The sequence below is a fragment of the Rhodnius prolixus genome, unplaced genomic scaffold (assembly GCF_049639745.1).
Source record: "Rhodnius prolixus isolate KJV_2025 unplaced genomic scaffold, Rpr scaffold_9, whole genome shotgun sequence".
Classification (NCBI taxonomy): Eukaryota; Metazoa; Arthropoda; class Insecta; order Hemiptera; family Reduviidae; genus Rhodnius; species Rhodnius prolixus.
In genome coordinates this window covers 17,092,286-17,117,243 of record NW_027411604.1, presented here as the reverse complement: position 1 = coordinate 17,117,243, position 24,958 = coordinate 17,092,286, and the positions used below count along the sequence as shown (strand labels likewise).

The window sequence follows — 24,958 nt, the reverse complement described above, 5'->3', positions numbered from 1 at the left end:
TCCAGGTTAAGGTATAATTTATTGTGGTAATTATCCCTAATTTTATATTTCTTAATTATATTATTACTATGTAGGATTTTTATATAATATATTCTTTTAATAATTTGAATATCGAAGTTATGTATTTTCTGTTATTAAATTACTTTTCTTTTAGTTTAGCTTTGTAATTTTTACAAGACTTTTTATTTTGTTATTATTATTATTTTGTTTGCTTTTATTTATCTGTTTATTTATTTTATATTATCCATATCAGTCAACTTCCGGCAGACGGTTTATTTAACCAATGCCGTACGTAGTTTAGGCAATATGATTAAATGTATCAATTAAGGCCTTTGTTTCTGTAAATAAACTATTCTATTCTATTCTATTTTGCTCTATTGATTGATTGATGATTGGCTCTCTAAGGGTATCCTTTAGATCCTAAGGGTTTAGATCAAAATTTGTTTCTCCTTAACAAAAACATTTTATTCATTTATTTACAACTTGTACAGTACATATACATCGAGTTCTTAATTGAGTTATGCACAGATTGTAGGCTGAATCCTGGAGGATCCAGCGCCACAATCGGGAAAGCATGCTGAGAGGGGCCAGCCAATGCTGGAACTCTCTGGAGGTTGGAAGGAAGTTTAGGAAATTGGTAAAAGGTCACGGGAGCCAACGTCTTTTCAGGCGTCGTGGAGGATAAGGCTTGTACTGTGGGATTAGGATGTATGGTTAGGCTATGATGGAAATTAAGGAAGCCGAGAATGGATTAGGTCATTGACAAAAGGGGATATTGAGGTCTGTGTGGAGGGTTAAATTGGATACATAATAAGTAGCGTTGACGATATGCCCAAGCTTGTCCATGGGACATATTTTTCTGTCCCATCCCATCCCACGGGATTCCCATTATAATATTAATATGGAAAACAGTTGAAATAAAATTATTAAATTTATGAAAGTTTACGTTTAGTGTCTACTAAATAGGACATGCAAAACGACAAAATTTATTAACTTTATTAACTTTAACACTCAAAAGTATGACAAGTCAGTATCATTCTGACACTCTCATTCTATTTCTGAGTCACTTTGCTCATTCAGCACACTATCAATTTCCTGCTCATCGACCGTTTCTAATAATTCAGTTAATCCAGGTAATCCCTGAACCATTTCCACAATTTTCATCTTACATAGATGATGAATGATTTCTATTTTGTTGCACTTACGCAACTGCAAATTTCAGCCTAAATTTATTTTACAATATCAAGTATCGACTACCATGGGAAATACAAATGTGTGCTGTCCCATCCCATCCCATGGGACGTTTCCCATGGGAATAACATTCCTATGGGCAACACTGGATATGCTGGATATGTTGAAAAGATTGGATTCTTTGGATGTTGGAAGGTTTCGCAGAGCCCCACAGTTCAGCTCCGCAGGTCCAGATGGGTCTTAGTATAGAGTCAGTTTGTTCTGTACCTTCATGGCTGATCTTCGCCCTTCGTAGTTGTCCGTATCGTCTATAGAGTTCTTGTCTTTTCAGTCTAATGTGTGGGTTCCATGTAAGTCGACTGTCTAAATACAGTTATCTAGGTAGCGTACTTGTGTGGAGCTCGGTATTTCTCTGTTGTGTATGAGTAGTGGGGAACAAGTTTGTCTACGTAAGGTGAATGTATGTCTGTTGGCATTTGTCTTAACAAAAACTTACAGTTTAAAAAGTTAGGTATAAGGATTGATTAAACGACAAAAGGTACACAAATCAGCAAGAACCCAACATTTCAGTTATACTTCAGCTAGTAATTTCTGCCATTTAGAAAAGCTCCTACAATTTTCTAACAGCTTTATTCTTGATTTTGCCTTAAATTTCTTTTTAGCGAAAGGTAGGTACCAACTAAGTTTTCTCTTCCTTTACGATATCTTGCTACTTAGGATGTTGTAGCATTTGAGCTGGATAGGTAGTTCCTAGGAGAACATTTCATTTATCCTTTTTTTTTTTAAATCAGGGAACTATCAACTTTTTTTTTGCTAGTCTAGTCAATATAATTAATTATAATATAGGTAATTATAATTTCAATATAATTACAAATCACTGCAGACGTAATAATTAAAGATGGTGCTCTTTAAAGACTAATACAGAAAATTTCTATATATATTTTGAAATGTTTACTTTCTTATAGTTTATAAAAAATATAAATATATAATGTTATTTACTCTTAAATAATTAATATAATACTTGAACGATGGCTATTAAAGCCAGTTGTGATCCAGTAAGTCCAACTTTACCTAAATAACCAGTCGATGGTTCTTTTAAAATGACTGGCATCTCAGGTACAGAAATCTCATGAATATTCATTTCATCGTTGGCCGCTCGCGCTACAACTTTAGTCTTCTTCACGAAGTTCAGCCATTTCAAATAATTATATAAATAAACATAAGTATGAACTGTGGAATTCAATCCACATTCGGATAGATCTGTCAGATTATTTGTGAAATAGTCACATGTAATCATGTTGTGAGCTAGACCAACTAGAGTGTCATTACAGATCAATGGTCCTCCGGTATCACCAAGACAGAAACTATTGCTTCCAAGGTTTCTCACGCAAATAAGTTTAGTCTTTTGAAGTCTGCAATCAAATTAAAAAGAAAGATTAAATTAAAAAGTCATGTAATCTTAGCTGAATTATAAAATTTCAGCTGGCAAATTTTGATAGTACAATATTGATGGTTGTATCAGCCAATGCAGTGTAACCACCGGCAGTATTCCAAGAAAACGACTATTAAATTAAAGATTGCTTTTGTTTTATAAAATTCAAAGTTCGAATTAATCCAAACACTTTAATAAAGACTTACAGTTTAAAAAGTTAAGTATAAGGATTGATTAAACGCTAAAAAAATTCACAGATCAGTTAGTACCTACCCATCATTTCATTAATACTTCATTGATATCATTAGAGTAATTTTATTGTATTAACTTTTCATTGATATTTTTTAGAATTTATTAAGCGACACAGACCCTAATGCAGGTTATTTTAATAATATAGAACATAGCAATCTATACCACGTATAGGGCAAACTTTACTCTACAATTCGGTTAAAAATTCATTCAAATCTAAACAATACGAAGAGAGATATTGACATTTGAACGGATTACAAAACCTTCAAAATTTAACCTTCTATATCTCATTAACTGTTATCACTAAAACATTGCTATTTATACCAGTCTTAGGGCAAACTTTTCTCTACAATTCGGTTAAAAATTCATTCAAATCTAAACAATACGAAGAGAGATATTGACATTTGAACGGATTACAAAACCTTCAAAATTTAACCTTCTATATCTCATATACTGTTATCACTAAAATATCGCTATTTATACCAGTTTTAGGGCAAACTTTTCTCTACAATTCGGTTAAAAATTCATTCAAATCTAAACAATACGAAGAGAGATATTGACATTTGAACGGATTACAAAACCTTCAAAATTTAACCTTCTATATCTCATATACTGTTATCACTAAAATATCGCTATTTATACCAGTTTTAGGGCAAACTTTTCTCTACAATTCGGTTAAACATTCATTAAAATCTAAACAATACGAAGAGAGATATTGACATTTGAACGGATTACAAAACCTTCAAAATTTAACCTTCTATATCTCATATACTGTTATCACTAAAATATCGCTATTTATACCAGTCTTAGGGCAAACTTTTCTCTACAATTCGGTTAAAAATTCATTCAAATCTAAACAATACGAAGAGAGATATTGACATTTGAACGGATTACAAAACCTTCAAAATTTAACCTTCTATATCTCATATACTGTTATCACTAAAATATCGCTATTTATACCAGTTTTAGGGCAAACTTTTCTCTACAATTCGGTTAAACATTCATTAAAATCTAAACAATACGAAGAGAGATATTGACATTTGAACGGATTACAAAACCTTCAAAATTTAACCTTCTATATCTCATATACTGTTATCACTAAAATATCGCTATTTATACCAGTTTTAGGGCAAACTTTTCTCTATAATTCGGTTAAAAATTCATTAAAATCTGAACAATATGAAGAGAGATAATGACATTTGAACGGATTACAAAACCTTCAAAATTTAACCTTCTATATCTCATTTACTGTTATCACTAAAACATTGCTATTTATACCAGTCTTAGGGCAAACTTTTCTCTACAATTCGGTTAAAAATTCATTCAAATCTAAACAATACGAAGAGAGATATTGACATTTGAACGGATTACAAAACCTTCAAAATTTAACCTTCTATATCTCATTTACTGTTATCACTAAAATATCGCTATTTATACCAGTTTTAGGGCAAACTTTTCTCTACAATTCGGTTAAAAATTCATTAAAATCTGAACAATATGAAGTCTAGTAAAGATGATAACACTTTCATTTTGCGAATAATTGGAGTTAGCCCCTTCAAAACGATTTTGATTTATTTATTGCTACTTCTACCAAAATTAAGTGTCGGAGAGGAACTATTATCAAACGATTTTTGCGATCTATTTCAATTGTTAACCATTAAATGAATTCCCAGGCCTAGATTGGGAAGTCGAATCCAGTACCACAATACATCCTTGCAATACACTCGGCTATCGTGGTGCGTCATCTAATTACTGTAGTTGTAAATTATTACTCTTAAACACGAAACATAAAATAAAAAAATCATTCAAAAATAGTTTTACAGAAAGTAAAATAAAATTGCATCAAAGTGCATAAGTAAACCTTACCTTCCTAACTTAGCACAGCCACAGCCTTTTGGACCAATTCCACTAACGACTTCACTGCTATACAATCTGCCCATTGCACCAGTTTGGTTATGTTTATCAAAACCCATGGCAGAACATTGACGAAAGTATAACTCAGTGTCAGTAGGCCATGGCTTCGGCTCAATTCCTATTGGGCTAATAGTTTGACTAATCTCAACATGATCGTTAAGCTGTTGTGACATAAAAGTGAAAAATATATTATTTATTTTCAATTGCGTCCAAAATATCTTGTCAACTAGAAATTCATATTTATACATCTGCGGATTATTAATTTACAAAATAAAAATAAAATTAAATAACGTCAAAGAATAACATAGGCGCATTTAATTGTTATTTTGCTACACCCTAACTTTGTTTTTAATTCACAAATGTTATTTTCATAAATAGAATATTATCTTTATTATTTCAGTTTGGTTTGCGAAAGTTGCTTTTTCTAGGCTTAAAATAATAGTTTAGTGGTGCTTCTAATGTTGGATTCCAAGGCAGAACTACAAAAATAATTTACATAGAAACTTTGTACAAAATAAAATAAAGATAAATAACAGTTTTCGGTAAATGGCAATTTGTTGTAAATTTGCAGGAATTCTTTGTAGAGTGCAATGGTTTTAAAAAATAATAAAAATTATTTGAACTATTGATTAAATCAGTACGTGACTGGCATAAAACTGTAGAAGATTCTAAGCTTTCGTTATGAGCGAGCCTTCACAGAACTGTACAATTCCTGTTCTATATTAAAGCTCACATAACCTGGAATAAGTTAGAAGGCAAGAAGATAAAGAAGTATCTGTTCTCTCCATGGACAAGTTTCTGCCTTCAATGCCAGTGTTTGGTCCAAGATATGAAGTTGATTTGAAAGTTAGTTTTTCTTGTCTGGGATGCATTAGAACTAGTTTGGGATGTGGTTTCCTATGTTCCGGTGTACTACGAGGGTCGTTTGAAAAGTCCGTGCAAAGTCAGAGAGATAGCACCACTGGCGCGTATCGAGGTTATGTTTAGTTAGTAGCATCTCTTGGAAGAACGCACACCAAGTTTCAGCCAGATCGGTCTATTTCTTTGTGTTTGGCATTCGTTTGAATCGAGGAAGTCGAATGATTTTCAAAAAAAATGGACGAAAAAGAATTTCGTGTGTTGATTAAACACTACTTTATGAAAGGCAAAACGCCTCAGGAGACTAAAGAGAAGCTTGATAAACATTATGGTGACTCTGCACCTTCGATTAGAACAGTTTATAAGTGGTTTCAAAATTTTCGGAGTGGCCATATGGGCACAAGTGACGCTGAACGTTTTGGACGCCCTGTTGAGGTTACTACTCCAGAAATCATTGATAAAATCCATGATATGGTGATGGATGACAGAAGAGTGAAGGGTGCGTGAGATTGCTAGTGCTGTGGGCATCTCGAATGAACGGGTACATAATATTTTGCATCAACATTTGGACATGACAAAGCTATCCGCAAGATGGGTGCCGCGATTGCTCACGCTTGACCAAAAACGAAATCGTGTGAAGTGTTGCAAGGACGGTTTGCAGCTGTTCCAGAAGAATCCGCAGGAATTTAAGCGTCGTTTCGTCACTGTGGATGAATCGTGGATACATCACTACACTCCTGAGACCAAAGAACAATCTAAACAATGGGTTACCAAGGGGGAATCTGCGCCAAAAAAGGCGAAGACCGTTCCTTCGGCCGGTAAGATTATGGCGACTGTCTTTTGGGATTCGCAAGGAATAATCCTCATCGACTATCTGGAAAAGGGTAAAACTATTACAGGTGCATATTATTCATCGTTATTGGACCGTTTGAAAACCAAGCTGCAAGAAAAACGCCCACGATTGGCCCACAAAAAAGTCCTTTTCCATCACGACAACGCACCAGCTCACACCTCAGCAGTTGTGGTCGCAAAATTAATGGAAATAGGGTTCCAACTAGTTTCACATCCCCCCTATTCTCCAGACTTGGCTCCCTCGGACTACTATTTGTTCCCCAATATGAAGAAATGGCTGGCGGGAGATAGATTTTATTCAAACGAGGAGGTGATTGCAGACGAATGGCTATTTTTCAGACTTGGACAAATCCTATTATTCGGAAGGGATCAACAAACTAGTGCAGCGTTGGACGAAGTGTATAAGCCTAAAAGGAGACTATGTTGAAAAATAAAAAAGGTTTACCCCATAAAATTAAGTAGTTTTTATTTTTGCACGGACTTTTCAAACGACCCTCGTAGAGGACGTTCCTCTTTGGCCATTCAAGTCCTTTCAGGACACACTAGCCGAGTGGGTTGTTCTTCTAGGAAGTGGAAAACTAAGTCTAATCTGATCTAGAACGCAATATTGGCCAAATTTGGCATTGAATCTTTTATGATTATCAGAAGAAATCAATTGGGCCAAGGCCCATCAACGGACATGATCACCAACAATAAAATCGCAACCTGTACATCCAACTTATCTGCACGGGGAAAACGTTTCAAGATATTCTGTAGAAAAAAAAAAAGATATAAAATTTACAGTAATTAATAATTTACCATTTACTGTAACTATACCTTAATCAAAGCAATATTAATCAAATCTATGGGTCCACCAGTCTCCTTCGCTTCAAGATTCGTGTAAATGGCCGATACTGTGTAGTAATTTGAGCTATCTTCTTTTATTTCATTAGTGCCGAGAAACACCTGTAGGTCAATAACATGTAATTTTTTTTAAAAAAAAAGATGTTTCAAAGTATCAACACTTAAAAGGATGAGTTGAACTGCGTGGTTAAGTGTTCCTCAAGGATATCCCGCGGGCAAGCTCTGTCCGCCCTTAGATTTTTTTCGTTTTTGTTTGTTTCTTAAACTCATGGCCGATGGTGAACTGTACCAACAATATCTAGAGAGCATTGAAAGAATCTCCGGGCGCCAATGATGTATCAATTAAAAACTGAAAAACTTAACAGTATTTACATAAACTTAATTTTTTTAAAAAAAGTAAATATTGATTGGTTTCACAGCGATAAACGGTAAAAAAAAGTTAGTTATGTTTAGAATACTTTTTTCAGAGTTAGAATGAGTTAAGTTTTTCATCAAACCTTCCGAAATCAAGTTTGGTTCCTCACATTATTCATAATTAACTTCCATAATTAATTTACACGTGAAGCAGTGACAAAATAACAATGGCCGTTCAAATATGTGATAGACGGCAATTTTTGGTACTAATAAAAGTGGTGGGTTCAGAAAAGGAAGGTCAACTACGGACCACATCTTCACAATGAGGGCAGTCCTAGAAAAGTTCTATGAAAATAACCTGGATCTACATCAGTTATACGAGTATATAGACTTTGAAATGGCTTACGACACTGTCTCACGGATAGGACTCATGAAGTGCTTGAAAAATTTGGGAATTCCTTTCAAGATAATTAAGCTTCTCAGAATGACATTAAGTCACACATATGCGAAGGTAGCCGTTCAAGGAAAGGTTACAAAGGGATTCTCTATTAGTCAAGGCCTGAGACAAGGTGATCCGGTCTCACCAGTCCTCTTCAACCTGATACTGGAATCAGCTATAAGAAACATAGAGGTGAATGCTGGGGGAAATATCTACAACAGGACCATCCAATATCTGGCATATGCTGATGATGTAGCAATAATCGCAAGATCAGCTGCGCATTTGAGCTGGAATATGGGGCTGCTACATATGGGCTTAAGGTGAACGAGGGTAAGACAAAATATATGGTGACAACTAGGAGAGCAAGAAGATTTGGCAGCCTACAAGTAACTTTAAGTATTTGGGTGCGACCCTTACTTCATAAAACGAGGTAAAGGAGAACATAACCAGTCGGATTGCAGCTGCAAATAGGTGCCTATGGACATTCAAGCCCGATCCTCCGAAAAAGGGACATCTCGAGAAATGCCAAACTCACCATTTAAAAGAACCTTATCAAACCAGTCCTATTATATGGCTCAGAAACATGGACGCTAACCTCAGCGGATGAAAGTACGCTGTACTGCTGGGAGAGAAAGGTATTGAGATGGATTTATGGCCCGGTGGTGGAGAATGGTACTTATAGATGTAGGAAAAATGCTGAGCTGAGGGAGCTTTTTAAGGAGGCGAACATTGTAAAGAGCATTAAGCTGGGAAGTACTACGCTAGTTGGGGCACCTCCACAGAATGGACCAAGGTAGAGCACCTCGCATCGCCTATGAAGGGCATCCCGGAGGCAGAAGGCCTAGAGGGAGGCCAAGATTGAGATGGTTGAACAAGGTGGAGGAGGACCTCTCCAAGTTAAATGCGGGAGGATGGAGAAAGAAAGCGAGTGATAGAACGGCTTGGAGTGAATTGTTGAAGGAGGCCAAGGCCCTACAAGGGCTGTAGAGCCATGGAGTAAGTAAGTAAAAAAAATTGACCTATTTTTTGGATATGTTTTTATTTTAATGGAATCATTGTTTATTTCTACTCAACTTTGTGTTTCCTTTCTAAATTTTCTGTAATTTATTTAAGCTTCATTTATTTATGCAATTTATAAAAGTCTATTAATTTAATTTTATTAATTAATGGTTTATTAATTAGCGTAATTAAAACTTAACTCTTGCTGGAAGATTAAATGTTTGAGTGGGTATCTTAAAACCAATACAAAATTCATCTATCTATATTTTCTGATTGATTTAGTTTTCCTAAATGTAATTAGTAAAGCAATGTGATTACTAAGGAACGGATTTTTATGTATTTAAAAATGCCAAATATTTAACTAAAATATGCATTTATTTTCGTCAATTATGTGGAAAATATGTGATTTTCTTAAAATATTTTCTGGAATATTTAAGTAAAATGGACATTTTTTTTTATGAAAATGGATTTTTTGGGGGGGGCAAGTTATAATTATTTATACAAGAAAAGAACATTTTTACAATTCATAATAATTTATTAGGAACAAAATAATTTGTTTTTACAAGTTATAATGATTTATACAACAAAGAACATTTTTACTATTTATTAAAAGATGTGTTAAATTTTCAATTTTGAAAACTTCACTCTTCGAAATTGTTTGCAACCACATGAAATTTCAAATGTTGGAACGTGAAGTGACGACGATCTGGGCGTAAGCTGGACTTGTAACGACTAAAATCCTTTGAAATGAGGATTTTTAAGTTTATGGAAAGGGATATCTGCTTTAACCAAAGCCCGACACAGATCTGTACTCAGAGTAGACTTACTTGATGATGGAGATGTAAGGAAGGTTTGATAGGACCTCCTCTCTTTCTTTCTGTTTTTATTCTCTATGTGCGATCCGGTGGCAATATGTTGGGTGACTTGGGAACGTTGAGAGCAAGAAACGCGCTTGTCACAAGCTGTGCAGTACAAAATGTCTCCATCACTTCGAAAAAGTTCTGCTGGAAACTCGCGAAGATATTTAGCAACCAGTTATTTGTTTGAGGCCGATGTTCGTGGCATTTCACCCAAAAAAGAATACACTAAGTGACCGAACGAAATGAATTGGACACTTGAACAAACGAGCTAAAAGAACAGACAACGTCAGACAACTGCAAAGAAACTAACAAGTGCCCGTCACTGTTAGCGGCATTCTGTGTAAATTACAACAACCATTGCCCACTGTGATTCACAGCCCTACAGTCTGTGGTTCACAGTTCCTGTCAACCACCTCCCAATTATGAAAATATGCCCAAAATGAAAAATATGTACATATTTTGATTAAATATGTAGAAATATTTATTTATTTTAATCAAATATGTATAAATATGCGATAACATCCAAATATGTGGAAATATGTGAAATAAAAGTAGACTCAAACGGCTTAAAAAGTGTCAGTATGAATACTTCTAGTTGAAAAACGTCTGTAAATTGCCTAGAAAAAAATATGTAAATACATACGAATCCGTTCCCTAGTGATTACAATTTTTAACAATTATTTCTTGTATAATTAAAAATCACTATCTGCTTTGTCCTATTCAAAATAAAAATAAATACATCTCTGTAAGACAGACTTTTGCTAAAAAAGGTCGTGCAAGAAAATTTATCAATAGAGCACAGCAATAATAGAATTAATAAATTAGGTCTGTCTAATTTAAGCTAGGTTAAATTAGCGACATGTGATTTAATAGACTAATATTAAGTTTATTTAGTCCTTAATTTGTAGGTAAAATATATATTTTGTATTTACCTTGATATCTCTAATTGTTTTCACCGATTGCAAACAATTCTTCGAGGTTAAGACGATGTTGTCGCTTACCAAAGTACCTGTACATAACTCTTGGGGAGATACTAGTATTCCTGCCACAAAAGGAGCTTCTTCTATAGATATATTACGGCCAAAAAACGGGCCATCCTCAACTTCATCGCAATACCCCTGGTAGCATAGCAAAAAAAGTAATAGTAATCTTGAAAATGATTTTAAATAATCATTTTGAACACTACGTCTTTGATACATTTTAGTATTTTGTTTTGATGAGAGAAATCAGATGATCTTTAAGGAGAGCTTTAGTCTTTTTTTTTTTAATATGTTTTCTGAATTATTGTATTGAATTAATTATGTATACTATGAACTATAATAATAATATTTATTTATTTTGTTTTGAGGAATTCCTCATAACAAATGGAGTTGAGTGGCAAAACAGAATACATTTCTTGAAATATAAATACAAAATAAAAATAAAATATATATTAAATACATTTATAGATGCTCATTAAAATAATAATAAATTTATCTTTTTCAAATTTCAAATAAAACAATAAAATTCAACTGACATTCTGCTTACGTAAAATAATGATAATACAAATAATTTTTGGATTAAAAAATTTTGAATTTGGATCATAGGCCTGATATTACAAAAAAAATAAACATTGTCCATTTTATCCGTATTATCAATAATCAGTAAGTTAGAAAAGTTTTCATCCAAACTTACGTTACAGTCTATGTAGTTAGTGAGAAATCTATTTCTGATATTGACGAGTAGGGCGTCAAGACAGCAAGAAATGGTGAATATCATCTGGAGGGTGATCGTCACAAAGATTGCAACGTTGTTCACCATCAAATATATAGAGCTTTCCTTTACAGTGCAGTCTGCAGAAATTAAATTTGGCGACTCTTATCTGGCTAATTACTTTTTCTTTCGAAATTAGTTCTAAATTTTAAATAAGGCTCTCCAAATCCTAAATTGCTTATTTTTCTGTAGGATGGACTGTAATTTGAATTCATAACAGAATTTATATCTATGGATTTTTACTACGAACTAGATGTGTAGCATTTGCTTGGAATTTAAACATTTATAGTAACCATCCGCATTCATTTAACCTAATCCTCAATTATAACTTTTTAACCTATATTTTGACTCCAAAAAAAGATGCACTGATTCCTCAGTGATTGGTGATAGATCAGATATGTTAGTTTTCGAGGACTGACAAATAAATTCTTGCAAACAGGCGACGGCCCGCAGACCACTGTAAAGTAAAGTAATCGCCTATTTTTTCAGGCGGGGCTTAACGTCTAACTACCAATTATTAGGTGTCGTGGACGAAGGCGAATAGCAAACGTACTTTCCTACCACTGTTTGGCCATGCATATATAATTCGTACTTGCATTTTCCTTTAAACTATTCTGATATGGTCATCAGTAGGGGTTATTCCGATCAAAGTCGATCTGATTTTGCCATTTATTTACCCAAAAATAACATTTCCTCTACCAATTTAGTACCTCCTTTAAATTCACTGTTAATTGGTAAAGAAGAAGGTTGTAATTTGGGACCGGGGTTGGAATTTGGGACACCCCTGTTTTTCGTGAAACCAGTAGTGGCTATCTGTTAGTTTTTGGTGCCTTACTACTCTTCTGGGGTAGGCTTTGTCTGCTGCAGAAGGCAGCGCAACAATCGAGACGGCAGCTTTGTCCAAGAGAGGACCGTGTTGATTTTGTCAATGCTAAAAAGTTTTCTTAAGGTTGATTTTCCTCTGCTTTTGGTTAATACCGAGGAAAGTTAGAATAATTTCTCTTAGACATTAAAAATGTAGAAAGTAGAGAGTTTTAATTGCCAGTATTATGGATTTCAAATATGAATGTATATTGAAAAAATCTGAGGTTATATTGTACGCGGTGTATGGTGGTATTATGGGACAGCGTTGTCCCATATAACAACCTCGTCTGCCGAACGTGAAAAGTGGCACTGAGGACGAAACTAGTGTCTTATAAATATTTCTTTTTCTACAGGGTACTATAGAGGGCCTAAAAAGATCATTTCTCTAAGAAAACTGATTACACCCTAATTTTTATCCTTAATGTACGATAATTATGTAAAATATAGTTTTTCTGCAACCATGTAGGAATGTTCTCATTACTCAATTAAAATCAGCTGTGTAATGCCCAACTTCCCTCACTAGTGGGGAAAAATTCCCATTAGTGTCACTTTCCTCACTAGTGAGTGAAATAACTTTATTGTGCTTCCTTGATATAAGAAGTTTTGTTTTAACATAAATATTTTCTGTAAAACTTTAATAAGCTTATTTAACGTAACTAAATAATTAAAAAACGAATATTAAACGATAAAATAAAAATTGAAAGGAATATAGAAATAAAAATAATACTTTAATAAATAATTAGATATTTTTAATTATAACAGTTAAAAAGGTTATAGTGTTACCTTATAGAAATTTAAAATGGATTCTAGTGATTCCTGTTTAGAAAACACTCCTCCATCAATAAAAGAAACAGCAGAAAATGTAATAAGTAATGTAAATACGTAAGTAATGTAAATAATTGTAATATAAGAATAAATGTTTATAATAAATAAATTACTTTTTGTAGGCTGTAAAAATGAAATTTTTAATTTTTTTAGTTAATAAATCTAATGGTTGCAGAAAAAATATAATATTTAACTCGAGTGTAAAGTATTTTCCTCACACTCGGCAATTTGCACTTACACTCGCCTCGCTTCGCTCGCTCGTGCGTGCAAACCCTGCCTCGCGTGAGGAAAAGTACTACTTTCCACACTTGTTAAATAAATAACTATTTGTGGCCATATTTAAGGCTTATTTTTTTAAAATTCACGGAGAAACGAGAACATGAACTATAATTATTATGTGTGTCCCCATATTACGACCACACTATCTGAAAACCTAATATGGGCACCACGACAGATTTTTTCAGTGTAACTCCACAGACTCCTTGCTGTAATCCACTCAGGACTCCAAATTTACGAAGACACAAATAATGTATGTCTATGATTTTACTTCAGAATAGATTTTAAATTCTGTAGTGTTCAAAATATGCAAGGTAAAAAAAAAGACTGTCCCATATTACCACCTTCTCCTCTAAGTCGCTGTTCAATGAAGAGCCGTCCTGATTTCTTCTTTCAGTTAAAACTAATTACAGTTACCTAATGGTTATTGTGACTCCACCGCAATGCTAGTGAAATTGTTTTTATTCAATAAAGTATCATGGCTAACCAACCTAGAGCATCCTAAAAAAAGAAGAAGCTGAAATTGGAAAAAGATAAAAGCACTGCCCCACAATGAGGTCTCCCTAAGTTCACCCACCTCTTTGTAAATAATTCTGTCTTTTTCAAAATTAGAATGTAATGAATCATTTACAGAATGACTAACTCTAGATTCGATGCTGTGGTAAAATGTGTGAAGCGGTATGATGATATGAAAGTTGATTGACCAGGTTCATTGCCGGCGGCCCATCATTAAACAATTAATAATTGTGTTAGCAGTAATTATTATCTATAACCTCCCGTATTGGCCATATAGACGGCCACCAGCTAGCTAGCTAGCTGATTGTGTCTGCTCCAAGGTACACATAGACGATCTATTCCCCTTCGGTAACTCTGCTGTTCCCCTCTCTAGCCGCTATTTCTTATTACACTGCTTCTGTAATTGAGTGATGTGCGTTTGTCTGTTAATTATACATTCCTAAAGGCTAACCATCCAAACAACAATCTTCTCCATATCGCGTCAACTTCAACCGCTACCTAAATATGAAATTATATTTTTCTGTCTTCACTTCAACTTGCCAGCTCATGTTGCACGTCTTGTTCTTTCTAGTTTTACATTTTCAACCAAAATAAAGTGTGGTGGTCATGTCAGTGACATAAATTGCGTTTCCAAGCGATTTTTTTTTCATTAAAGTACTGCAGGTGCAATAAATTTGGTATTTCTGAGTTCTAACTATTTCATTTACCCCCAAGAATTTCAACTTTTAATAGCTTTTTTTTAACCAAACACTTTATTCTCTTAGTGCAGCTAGATTTCATTAAATTTTCGGTTGATAAATATTATCTAACAGCTTATAGTCGGGCCTGACAGTGGAAACATAATAATCCAATAGAGATTAACTGTTTCCACTCCTAAATAGAAACTATTACGCTAATACAACAGGGTAAGTGCCTAATAGATTAATTGGTACTACCCCTTATTAAAAACTCACTAAGTATGCCAATAAAATAACATTATTTACAAGATCCTGTTCTATGCGAGACTAACTTAAAGAATTTGCCAAGGATTCAAAACAAGTTCTTAAGGTTTGCGAATGATGCACCAAGATAACACACCAATAGCTAACTTGCATAAAATTGCAGGCGTGCAATATGTGAGAGACTAATTGAAGGAAATTCGAGCATAATTCCTCTAATTTAGAATTATAGCTAATTTTGATGTGAATGAGCCCAAAAAACAAAGGAATTGAAACATTTTTTGCTGTTCGCGAACACAATTCATGAAGAGCTTGGTGCAAAAAGGAGTTATCTACATTTTTTTTTTCCAGAAAATGTGTTTAGTGGCGCCCCCTATTGTTCAATTCTACATCTTTTGGTGCTTAAACGAGTCTTTATGCAGACTCTTTTATTATTACTTATTCTCTAACCTAGGTTAGATTTGGAGCAAAAATGAGTTTTCTACAGCAGATAATTTTCTTTTGCTCCAAACAGAAAAGATGACGCCATCAATCAAACAAAAATTTTTGTATTAGGTTTGTTTAATGTTTATATTAGGTAGATATTATTATTTTACTTTTTGACTGGCATAATAATGTATCCTAACATTCGCTTCGACAAGACACAAAATGCCACTTAAAAGCTCAAAAACAAGAAATCTGTTGACTAAAGTACTTAATATGTACTCAAGTTTTACTGAAAATTATGATTTTGGTGCAAAAAAAAGAGATTAGCTGCAAAATAACTTTTGCTTTATAGCAAGCTTAAAAAATGCCCTAGAAAGTTGAAAATTGAGCCCCAAATGACCCCATCACAATATATTAACTAATCCTTACAGCAGTCACAACATAAGGAATACATCATAAAGTATATTTAGTTTTTTGTCCCTACTAAAAATTTCTTAAAAAAACTGTAGATAACTCCTTTTTGTACCAAGCTCTTCTAATTAGTGCTGAAATTTTTTGTCATTTTGCCCAGTAGCGTAACTAGAACTTCAAGAGAAATGAAATTTACAGCCAGCTGGCTGAAGAGAAGGAATAGATGGTATAATATGGGCACGCTCACACCCAATATGTACGAATATACGTAAATTTGACGTTCAATAAATGATATTATTATTACTGAATACCGGTTGAGTACATAAGCTTAACCCTATAGTGCATCGTGTTGCATATCTGCTACATGATCTTTAGCTTTGTGCCGGAGAACTCTCTTGGATTTCATTTGAATTAAAATATGATGAATATATGCCACAACATGTCTAGTGTCAGTTTATATAAGGTTTATGTCGGTTCTAGAAGGTAATGAGCTAATTTAAAGCCAGAAAGGGAACAAAGTCAACACGACCGTAGACTGTGGTAAAGACCGCGCAGAAATTACCGTTCTTGTGCCTATTTTATTGAAAATTAACATTTTTAAAAATTTTACGTGCTTGGGAAAGTTAGTATTTATCTTTTATTACTTTATAAATTTGATAACAATTTTTGCCTAGACCAACAATTGAAAATAATTTGTGTTGCACATATGCAACAGCATGTTATGAGATAATATGTCTTCTAACTTTGTACACAGATGTCTGATGATATCAATTCCGTAATTTTTCTTGAAGTTAGTACTATATTAGTACATCTTCTGTCCACAATTTATAGTATAGAACCGAAAGATAAAATTAGACGATTTGACAGGCTAAGCAAGGAAGTTGATTGCCCGAACGCAATGTATGTCGCAAAAAGAGTACAGAAAGGAACTGGGTGAGACCTTGTGTAAAATAGGCAGATCCATGGCGCCTAAGAGAGGAAGGCCATCTCCTTCACTGGACGATACTTTAAGGAAATAAAAATCTGCATCAGCGAGACCACCAGCTAGCGTCAGAAAAGATGAATTAGATCATTGGCCCTTATGGGTTGTGAAACGAAAGATATGTAAATTAATTGGTTGCAAGGATTATTCTTATGCAAAGTGCAAGAAATGCAATTTAAATTTTTGTTTCAACAAAGACAATAACTGGTTTTATAATTTTCATAACCAATAAACTTTTTTCCCCATAAATTTTAAATTCGATAATCCCATCCTCATTTTACAACAAAATCCATTTTTTAACATGATGTTGCATATATGATACATAACATAAATTTCACTTTCCTGAAAATTACAAGCGACCAATATTCTTTTAAATATTTTTTCGTTGTTTTATATCAAAATAGAATATTAAAAAAAATAAATTTGAAAGAAATAAAAAAATCATGCATTAGAGGGTTAAACCACAAATTACAAAGCCGACATTTTAAACTTGACTTCAAAAATTGAAGCTCTAAGTAGTTATTAAACTCCGTCCGATTTAGAGCTAGAAGTTTTACACAAATTGTAATTGTTAATTTAATATTATTTAGATACGTTAAATATCAGCTGCATCTATTTTGCTTATGTAATTATTCCGATAATATATCTTAATAAAGATAATTTTCTTTGCATCTTATCTTTATAATTAATTATCCTTACTGTGAAAGCTTTTGTCTTAAAAGAATCTGTAGATCCCTGACCTGTGGAATTAGTTGCTCTTTAGTGATTAATCTTTGATTTTCTAAATCTATCAACCTCGCCAATAATGAGCTGAATTTAAATGTCATACTGCCGGCATGAAGTCCAAGTGAGTGTCGTTCAACTATAAAGGTGTGAAAGTGAATTGCTGCAGATGCATGAATAAAACATTTTAATTTATTTTTTTTTAAATTAGAGATGTTAAATAAATTGAATGAAATAAAACACACGATCTTACATAATTTCCCCTGGGGCGTGCATTTAGTATTTTAATCAAGCTCTTCTATTGGGAGTTTTACCGCATTGCTGGTTTATACTCCACTGGTTCTTGTGTATTTTATCTTGTATTTCATTAATAATACACTGCATTTTCACTTCATTATTTTTTGGAAAGTATTTCTGCAAGTTCTGGTAGTTAATTAGATTAATTTTCACTTATACCACTTTTGACGTATATTGTAATATTAAAAACTGCTTTATTCATAATACTAAATATTTTTTTATATTAATGTAGCGTATTAATGTATTGGTATAAATATCCTGCCATTTTCCATGTTTTCAATTTTTGATGTTATTTTCGTACAATAACAAAGTAATTTTGAGGTTCTTTTCGGCGGAATCTGCGATATTTTGACTGAACTCTGGAATTCGCATTGCCTTTCGTTCTGTTAATGATTTAGTCCCATCAGTTACTTGGGAAATTATGCGATGGCCATATGACAACACGAGGCTATTAAATAACAAGACTGATGCTGCTACAGAAGAACTATGCATGCGCCAAATCCTAAAGACCGACAGTTGTGCAGCGTAAAGCCTTTTCTTTCGATTGCAGCGTCTCACGTGTTTGTACAGAAATCTTTTTCTGACCGGAACCATCGTTTGTGTAAGAGGTGTTTTAGTTTCGTTTTGCCGAAAACATGATACTACACATGTAATAGAGCAACGAATTGTCGTGAAATTTCACATCAAAACTTGGTGAAACCGCTACTGAAACTTATACTTTATTAAAAGAAGTTTATGGCGATGTTTATCACGTGCGCAAGTTTTTGAGTGGTTCAAGTGTTTCCAAGATGGCCGAGAAGTCGTCAGAGACGATGACCGGGCGGTTCGCCCTTCCACGTCCAAAACGAATGAAAATATCGATTATAATTAATCAACATTACTACCGTGAGATACTTTCACAACTCCGTGTAGAAAGAGTAAGGAAAAAACGTCCCCGATTTGTGGACAAGCCACGGGGTTCTCCATCAAGACAAACGCGCCGGCTCACACTGCATTGTCTGTCAAGACGACGTTTCTAGCCAAGTACAACATCCCAGTTTTAGGCCATCCGCCTTATTCGCCTGAACATGGCCCCCATGTGACTTTTATCTGTTCCCCAAAGTCCAAATCTGCATTAAAAGGAACACGATTTCAGTCCATTGAAGCTGTGAAAGAAAAAGCGGCATGCTTCATGCAGGAGCTGACAGAAAAAGACTTCCAGCACTGTTTCGAACAATGGTAAATTCGCATAGAGCCTTGTAGGGATATGGGAGGGGTGTATATTGAAGGTGATAATAACTAAATACGAGGTGTGTTCAAAAAGTAACGGGAATTTTTAAATTTCGCGGGTTAGGAGAGTCTGATTGTAAAATTTTTTTTAATTATGTTGGTACACATGCCCCTGAAGTACGATAAAATTTTCAGTAATATTCATTGTTTACTTCTTAAGTGGCAGCCGTTAAGGTTAGACGTGTTTTTCGAGCTTGGCGATTTTTGTTTGTTAAAAAAAATGGATCAAAGAATTTGTATTAAATTTTGCGTAAAAAAATGAAATAAAGTGTAATAAAGTGTGTGAAATGTTAATAAAGGCATATGGTGAGACTGCTATGAGTAAAACAAGGATTTACGAGTGGTATAAGCGTTTCCAAGATGGCCGCGAAAACGTTGAAGATGACGAACGACCTGGACGTCCAAGCACATCAACAACCGATGAAAACGTGAAAAAAGTGAAAGAAATGGTTATGAACGATCGCCGAATCACAATCAGAGAAGTCGCTGATGATGTTGCCATATCAATTGGCTCATGCCATGAAATTTTTTCGGATGTTTTGGGTATGAAACGTGTGGCAGCAAAATTTGTTCCAAAATTGTTGAATTTCGAACAAAAACAGCGGAGAATGGAAGTTGCTCAAGAGTCACTCAATGAAGTCGACAACGATGCGGATCTACTGAAACGTGTTATAACAGGTGACGAAACATGGGTTTACGGATATGATGTCGAAACTAAGGCTCAATCGTCCCAGTGGAGGCATTCTGGATCGCCAAGACCGAAAAAGGCTCGACAAGTGCGGTCGAATGTGAAGGTTATGCTCACTGTGTTATTCGATTTTAATGGCATAGTGCATCATGAATTCTTGCCACAAGGTCAAACAATCAATAAGGAGTACTACCTACAAGTTCAACGCCGTTTGCGTGAAGCAATCCGAAAAAAACGCCCGGATTTGTGGCAAAACAATTCATGGATTTTGCACCACGATAATGCACCTGCTCACACTTCATTGCTTGTTCGTGAATTTTTGGCCAAAAACAAAACTTTAACGATGCCCTAGCCTCCATATTCGCCAGACATGGCTCCATGTGACTTTTTTCTATTTCCAAACATAAAGAGAACATTAAAAGGCCGTCGTTTTACAAGCATAGATGACATTAAAAGCGAATCGCTGAAAGAGCTGAAAGCTATCACAAAGATCGAGTTTCAGAAGTGTTTCGAGGATTGGAAAAAGCGCTGGCACAAGTGTATTGTATGCGAAGGGGACTACTTTGAAGGCGACAATATTAATGTAGATGAATAAATATTTTTTTCAAAAAACGAAAATTCCCGTTACTTTTTGAACACACCTCGTATGTATAAATTTAAAATAAAATGTTTTAAAGCATCAGTCTCGTTATTTAATAGCCACACCTCGTATACCTGGGAATACAGGTACCTGAATAAAGAATTAAAGGTTATTTACTTAGAAATGGCCAGAGAAATCTTTTCTGATGATTACCTCGCAATACTGTTTACACGGACAGATTTTTAAACATGTGGATGAAGTCGAATTTGTTTTTTTTTTTATTTTGATGTCTGCGGAATGAAATCTTATTAAATGAAAAAAATCTTAGTGAATATCAAACTCAAGTTATCTCTATATTTTACTGAAAAGTTGCAACTATTTTAACAATATTGTTGGTATGAGGAAAATGACGATACGTCATTACGGAACGCGTCTATGGTTCGGAACTTATAGTTTTATAAATAAAAGAAACTATTATAATTAAATCTACTTATAATCAACGTTGGCAGGACTGTCATCTATTCCTTTTGTTTTCCATTTCAAAAAGTAATTATCAAGTGTACACTTAATTATAATTATTCTACGGAGCGGAGTGTGACGCATTCTCCATATGACAACTTCTTCGCACTTCCTCATACTCGTATCTCCAATTTATTTCTGCCTTCCAGTTATTCCTGGTTATCAACCTCACTCATTTATCAACTTCGCATAACTTCTTAAGTGTTTTAAATACAGTTATCTTTCATTTTATAAATAAAGGAAATAAGAAAAAAAATAACTATTTTAATTGCAGTATAGTTAGTGAAGTTATTTTTCGATTAAATACTTTAAATAGTTTTTCACAGTATTATCGCTTTATCTTACAATACCTAACATTAAATTGTAGTCCCGAACATATTCCATGTTCTCTTATGACAGACAGTAAATCGGCTAGGTTCTTTTTTAAAAAAAATATTTACACCCTTCGAATTTATTATAAAAACTGAAAAGCCAAGGTTCATTAACATTTATGGTAATCGGCGCTCAGAATCCCCCAATGCACTACCAGCTTCCGTAAAGTGCTCTCTTTTACGAGAAGAAATTACTGTCTATGACCAGACATTGAGGTGCAAGAAGATGCTGGAAAGGGAAAGTTTAAAGCAGATACGAGGTCTGTAAATTAAGTAATGAGACTGATTTTTCAAAAAAAATTTTATTCAAAAAGAATTACAATTCTATATTGTCATCTTCAAAATAACTTCCTTCTGAAGCCACACAGCGCTGGAGACGTTTCTTCCACTCCTCATAGCAGTGCTCGATTTCCGATACTGGAATAGCCTTCAGCTGGTCAGTTACAGCCGTTTGAATGTTTTCGACTGTCCCAAAATGAGAAAATGGAACGTGTCATTACTAGTGACGAGTCTTGGGTGTTTGAGTACGACCCAGAAACCAAGCGCCAGAGCATAGAGTGGCACACTTCAACCTCTCCAAGGCCCAAAAAAGCAAGGATGGCGAAGTCGAAGATCAAATGCATGCTGATTTCCACGGAATCGTCCACAAAGAGTTTCTACGTCAAGGTCAAACGGGTCAATCAACACTTTTACCGAGAGGTTCTTTGAATAACTTCGAAAAAGGGTCATTCGTGTTAGACCAAACATCAAGAACAAGTGGGTGTAGCATCACGATAATGCTCCTTGTCCCACAGCAATTTTAAATAAACGAGTTTTTGGCCAGTAAAAACATTCCTGTGGCTCCTCAGCCTCTTTATTCGCCCGACTTAAGTCCTTGTGACTTTTTTTCTCTTCCCGAAGTTTGAAAAATCACTTCACGGGAACTCATTTTGGGACAGTGGAAAACATTCAAACGGCTGTAACTGACCAGCTGAAGGCTATTCCAGTATCGGAGTTCGAGCACTGCTATGAGGAGTGGAAGAAACGTCTCCAGCGCTGTATGGCTTCAGAAGGAAGTTATTTTTGAAGGTGACAATATAGAATTGTAATTCTTTTTGAATAAAATTTTTTTAAAAAAATCAGTCTCATTACTTAATTTACAGACCTCGTACCTAACTAGACTCGAATCTCTGCTTCAGGGTCCTGTGCTAGAGTCTAGAATTTAGCATATTTTCACCCAAAACCTATAAATTATAAGTAGACTATCATTACATTGGAACTTTTTTTAAAAAAATAGAGAAATATTAGTATGTTTGTGACAGATAGTTTAGCTGAGTTCTAGTAATAATGAAGCTAATCCTGGAACAGAAGGCTCTATTCGTTCTTCCAAACATTTCTTTCATAGAGGGGAGGAGTTCGAAAAGAAAAAGTTTTGAAAAGATGGAGGAAAGAGAAAAGGATGCAATAGTTCCAGAGGTTTCAGCCGACATTTTGTAAAGGCAAAAAATGGCAAAGTAATTGAAGATGAAGAAGAAACAAGAAAGAGATGGGCTGAATACTTCGTTGAACTTCTTAATCTGCGAGATGATGGTGTTATGGAGGTAATGGTCTAATGCAGAAGATACTGAATGATTATTACGTTCAGAATCCTGAGGAGGTAGAGGGATTCATTTTGAATTTGAAAAATAGTAAAGCTGCAGGAAGCAATGGGAAATAGTTGGCGGAATTGTTAAATTTAGGAGGTGAATTTTCGCAGTTGTAACAATTCAAATTCTTGCAACAACGCACTGCTTCTTAACAGAATTGCACCGCTACTTTCCCAACGGATATCGGCTGTTCACAGATGGCTCTAAGAATCAGGACGGGGTGGGATGTGCAATGATTGATCTTACCGCTGACGTCACCTTACAATTCAAATTAAATAAGTTCGCTTCCATATTCACAGCTGAATTATTTGCAGTATAATCAATGTTTAAAGTATGTAGATTCAATAGACCAATTCCTTGTTTTAAATTCTTTCTGACAGCAAAAGTGTTCTCCAAAAACTACAGAATTTCGGAAATAATGCACCCGCTTTAATCTTAGAAACGTCCCAATTATTAAATAGTATTCTAAGAAAAAGGCAAATCGGGTACATTTAATCTGGATTAAGGGCCACACAGGTCTGAAAGGAAATGAAATCGTTGATCGTAAAGCCAAAGAAACGATCTCCCTACAACATATATCTCCATACTCAATGTTAGTCTCCGATATTAAAAATTATGCAAAAGCGGAGTGCTATACCGGAATGGCAGCGGATATACGAATTGGCAAAGGCGAGAAAAGGCCCAATTTTACACAGCCATCCAATCTAGTGTCCTCAAAAGACCTTGGTTTTACAGATATAAGAACTACAATAGGAAGTTTGTTAGCACAGGCATTAGAATGAGGTTTAATCACAAATTATTCGCCGCACCATCTAGCCAGGATTGGGGTGGAAACATCTTACCAGTGTTCCAGTACTTCTGGAATAATAGCAGACGGCAACCATCTAATCCTGGAATGTGCTAACAACAACTAAAGGAAGAGAGCGTTTGTGGAGGGCTGTGATAGCAACTGGATGTCCCTTACCTGCCAATATAAATACTATTCTGGCAGCTGATGATAGCAACATTTATACAGAACTCTTTGAGTTCATAACAAACAACAAGATAACTCTGTAAATATTCAATATACTAAAGAAGCTTCGAAAGAAGAATTTAAAATGGCTGATTTGCTAGCTCAAGAGGCCAATAACAAAGAGATAGAGAAAAAAACCCTAATAAATAACAGAATTCTATAAAATATCATTCCAACTTAAGGAACTTGGGTTCATTTAACTAAGTTGAAGAGGATGATCAGGACTTTTGCAGATTTTAAAAGTAAAACTAAGTAAACAAGTTGGTTTGATACAAACTGGTAAATTTTTAACAATAGATTGTAAACTAAAGAAGTTCCTAATGCATTTACTTAATAGATTCCGTGACGCGCCAGTTTTACGTGACTTTCCATTCTAAATGTGCAGGTCACCTGTGACCTCCTGCACAGAATCATACAACATACTCTGTTTCAGTAAAGTAAAGCTTATCACAGTAAAATTATTACAGGTTTTATCTTATTTTTACTGTCTCATTCTCTTCTTGTACCTCATACCTCTTTACACAATCGATTGTTCACTTCCTCAAAAATAGGATTTCCATTTATAGTTACATTATGAACTAAAGAAGTTTCTAGTGCATCATTAATCAATACATCATTAACATTGTTCTTGAAAAAATTCATGCCATTTTTCGTGGCAATACAGTTAGGTGTTGCCCTATTGATTCGTCGGCAAGAAGTTACTTAGAATTACTAAAATTTTCTGTACCATCTCTTACGAACGATAGACAAGTAAAACGAAACTGAGCAATTATGTTTAAAGAACATTTCATTGAAAAATAAAAGATTATTTTCTAACTGAAAGACTTAAATAGCATTCTCACGCAGCTTCAAGCTCAAAAACTGTGTTCATCTTCTCTGACAAATACAAAGTG

At 34.4% G+C, this 24,958-nt stretch overlaps 2 protein-coding genes across 4 annotated transcripts in view; one reads left to right on the top strand and one right to left on the bottom strand.

Annotated features, from left to right (window-relative positions):
• The window catches only part of LOC141454797 (probable metabotropic glutamate receptor mgl-1), a 133,564-nt gene that overhangs the window by 12,694 nt on the left and 95,912 nt on the right, over positions 1 to 24,958 (top strand). The window lies entirely within an intron of this gene.
• LOC141454799 (chymotrypsin-1-like) lies at positions 2,121 to 11,240 on the bottom strand. Its single transcript, XM_074129423.1, has 4 exons — positions 10,924 to 11,240; positions 7,313 to 7,441; positions 4,739 to 4,947; positions 2,121 to 2,603 (listed from the first exon to the last, which is right to left on the bottom strand). The coding sequence occupies exons 1-4, from the start codon at positions 11,188 to 11,190 to the stop codon at positions 2,201 to 2,203; spliced, it is 1,008 nt and encodes a 335-aa protein (XP_073985524.1). The 5' UTR covers positions 11,191 to 11,240; the 3' UTR covers positions 2,121 to 2,200.

Bases quoted from the DNA above. Each gene is read 5' to 3' on its own strand.
- LOC141454799 (XM_074129423.1), bottom strand. From the start codon at position 11,190: ATGTATCAAAGACGTAGTGTTCAAAATGATTATTTAAAATCATTTTCA. The intron at 4,948-7,312 runs GTATAGTTACAG...ATGTCACAACAG, and splicing joins TTAATATTGCTTTGATTAAG to CTTAACGATCATGTTGAGAT. The intron at 2,604-4,738 runs GTAAGGTTTACT...ATTTGATTGCAG, and splicing joins GGCTGTGCTAAGTTAGGAAG to ACTTCAAAAGACTAAACTTA.